Source organism: Cyprinodon variegatus, unplaced genomic scaffold (genome assembly GCF_000732505.1).
Source record: "Cyprinodon variegatus isolate N-32 unplaced genomic scaffold, C_variegatus-1.0 Scaffold183, whole genome shotgun sequence".
Classification (NCBI taxonomy): domain Eukaryota; kingdom Metazoa; phylum Chordata; class Actinopteri; order Cyprinodontiformes; family Cyprinodontidae; genus Cyprinodon; species Cyprinodon variegatus.
This window is the reverse complement of record NW_015150636.1, coordinates 141,191-143,687: the sequence shown is the minus strand read 5'-3', so window position 1 is coordinate 143,687 and position 2,497 is coordinate 141,191. Positions and strand designations below refer to the sequence as shown.

The 2,497-nt window shown below is 41.1% G+C and overlaps 2 protein-coding genes across 2 annotated transcripts in view; both read right to left on the bottom strand.

The window, feature by feature from the left end:
* LOC107087420 (tripartite motif-containing protein 16-like) overlaps positions 1–2,497 on the bottom strand; it is a 27,064-nt gene that overhangs the window by 10,001 nt on the left and 14,566 nt on the right. The window lies entirely within an intron of this gene.
* Positions 222–2,497, bottom strand: part of LOC107087421 (tripartite motif-containing protein 16-like) — a 97,459-nt gene continuing 95,183 nt past the window's right edge. Inside the window, exon 2 of the mRNA XM_015378991.1 lies at positions 222–2,497. Coding sequence (XP_015234477.1) covers positions 1,343–2,497 — 1,155 coding nt within the window. The 3' untranslated portion in view covers positions 222–1,342.

The following is a 2,497-nucleotide window of genomic DNA, read 5'->3' as shown; positions in this document are numbered from 1 at the left end:
TCATAAATCATGGCTGCATGTGTGGAGTCTTCTGCTGAACAGTAAAACATCTCACTGGATTTATAACAATCGGAGCAATGGAAAGACTGATAGGTTCTTTTTTCTAATTAAAAGGATGAGCTTTAATATCAAAGTTGTGGTTCCGTCAAGGTGTTGTGTGAAAAAAAAGTTTTCAACTATTTAATCCAGTTAAATAAAGGAGATTGATGGATTTACTCAGTCGGCACTTTATTTACTTTGCAAAGTAAAGGAGAACAAGACATTCACATTCACAGCATGGTGGTCTGCCAAGTTCTAACCTTAGACAGAGTTGTTCCCTTGCTTTTAAGGCAGAGTCAAAACCATAGCAGACCTTGGTTAAACAGTTACCTTGAAAAAGTATGTGGTTTTGTTACGGGAAAAAGGTATGTTTTGTCTATAACCATCTTCCACTCAGACATTTTGTGGCCTTGCAAGTGAGACAAACTAGCTGAGAAAAAAACATTTTTAGAGAATACATAGCATACTTCAAATACTGAGAAGGAAAGAAGAAAAATTTAATTTTCCGACCACACAAGGGCTGCACCTATAGATTTGTAGCATTACTAAAACTTTTGGTAAATGAACATTTAGAGGGGGAAAAAAAATCATTTTAAACGGATTACTATTCACAAAATACGTCAGATATGTTCTGAAATTAAACAAGTGGAAATGGTTTTAATAGTTTATATTTGTAGTGTTTTGACTCCATTACTGCTGTAGGTAGGTTATTTCTGCAACTGCAATGTTTCAGTCAGCGTACCATTAGTCTCATATCAATCAAATCATCAATTTAGTTGACGATTATTTCAATAATCCAGATTAATTGCTTCAACCCCAATTTTCAAAAACTGCTACATAAATACAGCCTTTGTATACAGCTTTACTGACAAACAAAAAAAGGAGGCTTTAGCACAAACTCAGAGGAATCACAACCAACTTTAATGATCAATTTTTGTACAAAAAACTTAACAGCAGTTTTCAACACAACATCAATCAAGCATCTCTATCTATAGAGACCTCAGAATATCTCAAACTATAGGAGGGATACTAGGATTTAAAACTCACTGGTTCTCAATCATTGTGCGAGTTCCTCATAAAAAAAAAAGAGTAAATGAATTCCTTTACAGGTAAAACCAAACATTACAGGAAGTGACATCAGCTGGACTTCCTAGCTGAGCTTTTATCTCAGTTCTTGTCACGTTTCTTCTCATCTGATCTAAAACAGTCCGGAAAAAGTATTTTTAAGAAACCCTAAAAGAAAAACGGATTTAATTCGAACCGTCGGGGAGCGCCGCGTACCCCCAATTAGACCTCAGATCTTTTATGACTGCTTGAGTTTAACAAACTCAGCAGAGCCTCCGGTGTGAAGATAAATCCCAGCATGCAGAGGCTCAGTGAAGGTGGCCTTGGCTCTGTGGATGAGAGTCACGGTGTCAGAGATGCTGTAGAAACACAGGATACCTGCTTTGTAATCCAGGTACACTCCGATTCTGGAGGAAACCGGACCAAACACTTGAGTTTTAACGTCGTTGTGAGAAAACGTGCAGAAGCTCGTGTTACAGTGCAATGACCAAAAGGAGGCCTCCTTTGGTTTAAAGAGGAATCCAAAGCTGCTAGTGTTGTATGAAACTCCAACACTGATCCCCCCTCCTCCTTTCCACTTCACCTCCCAGTAACACCGTCCGGTCAGACTCTCTTTGCTCAGGAGCAGTTTAATCTCAGCTGCGTTTGCGATGTTAGACTGCGGCGGCACCGTCACTTTCCTGTTGCCCTGAGAAAACATGACGTTTTTCTGTGCCATGTTTGGGACAAGAGTGATGTCCTGGGAATATTTCAGTAACTCGGCTCTGGTCGGAGGTTCCGATCCTGGTTCTGTCACATCTCTTTCAGTGATTGACAGCAATATGTTTGTCCATTGGTCTCTCGTGATGCCATCTACTTTCTTTTTGAACTCTAAAACAGCTGCTGTCACATTGTCAAAGTATCTTTGGGGAGGAATATTGATGCTGGATGAGTGTGTAGCCTCACTGAGGGCTGGCAGGGAGGGGTAGTTCTGGAGAAACTGGTTAAGATCCTCAGTCTGCAAGATCTTCTCCAGCTCAGCATCTTTAAGCTTCAGCTCAGTGATCTCCTGCTCCAGCTTCTCCTGAATCTTTCTGATTCGACTCACTTCAGTTTCCTCCTTGCATCTGATGTCCCTGTCCAATTCATGCCTTCTTTTGCTGATGATATTTAACAGCACACGGTAGATCGTTTCATTGTACTTCACCGCTTTATCAGCAGAGCACCTGACGGCCTCCATCTCCTGCTGGAGCCGGTCTGCATCTTTCTCCTGGTTCTGGATTCTCTGCTGGATTTGTTGTCGTCTCTCCTGGAGCTCCTTCTGCTTCTCAGTCCTTTCTGCTGCAGCTGGGACTGTTTCATGGCCTTTATGTTGATCCATAGTGCAGAGATAACAGATACACTGCTGATCAGT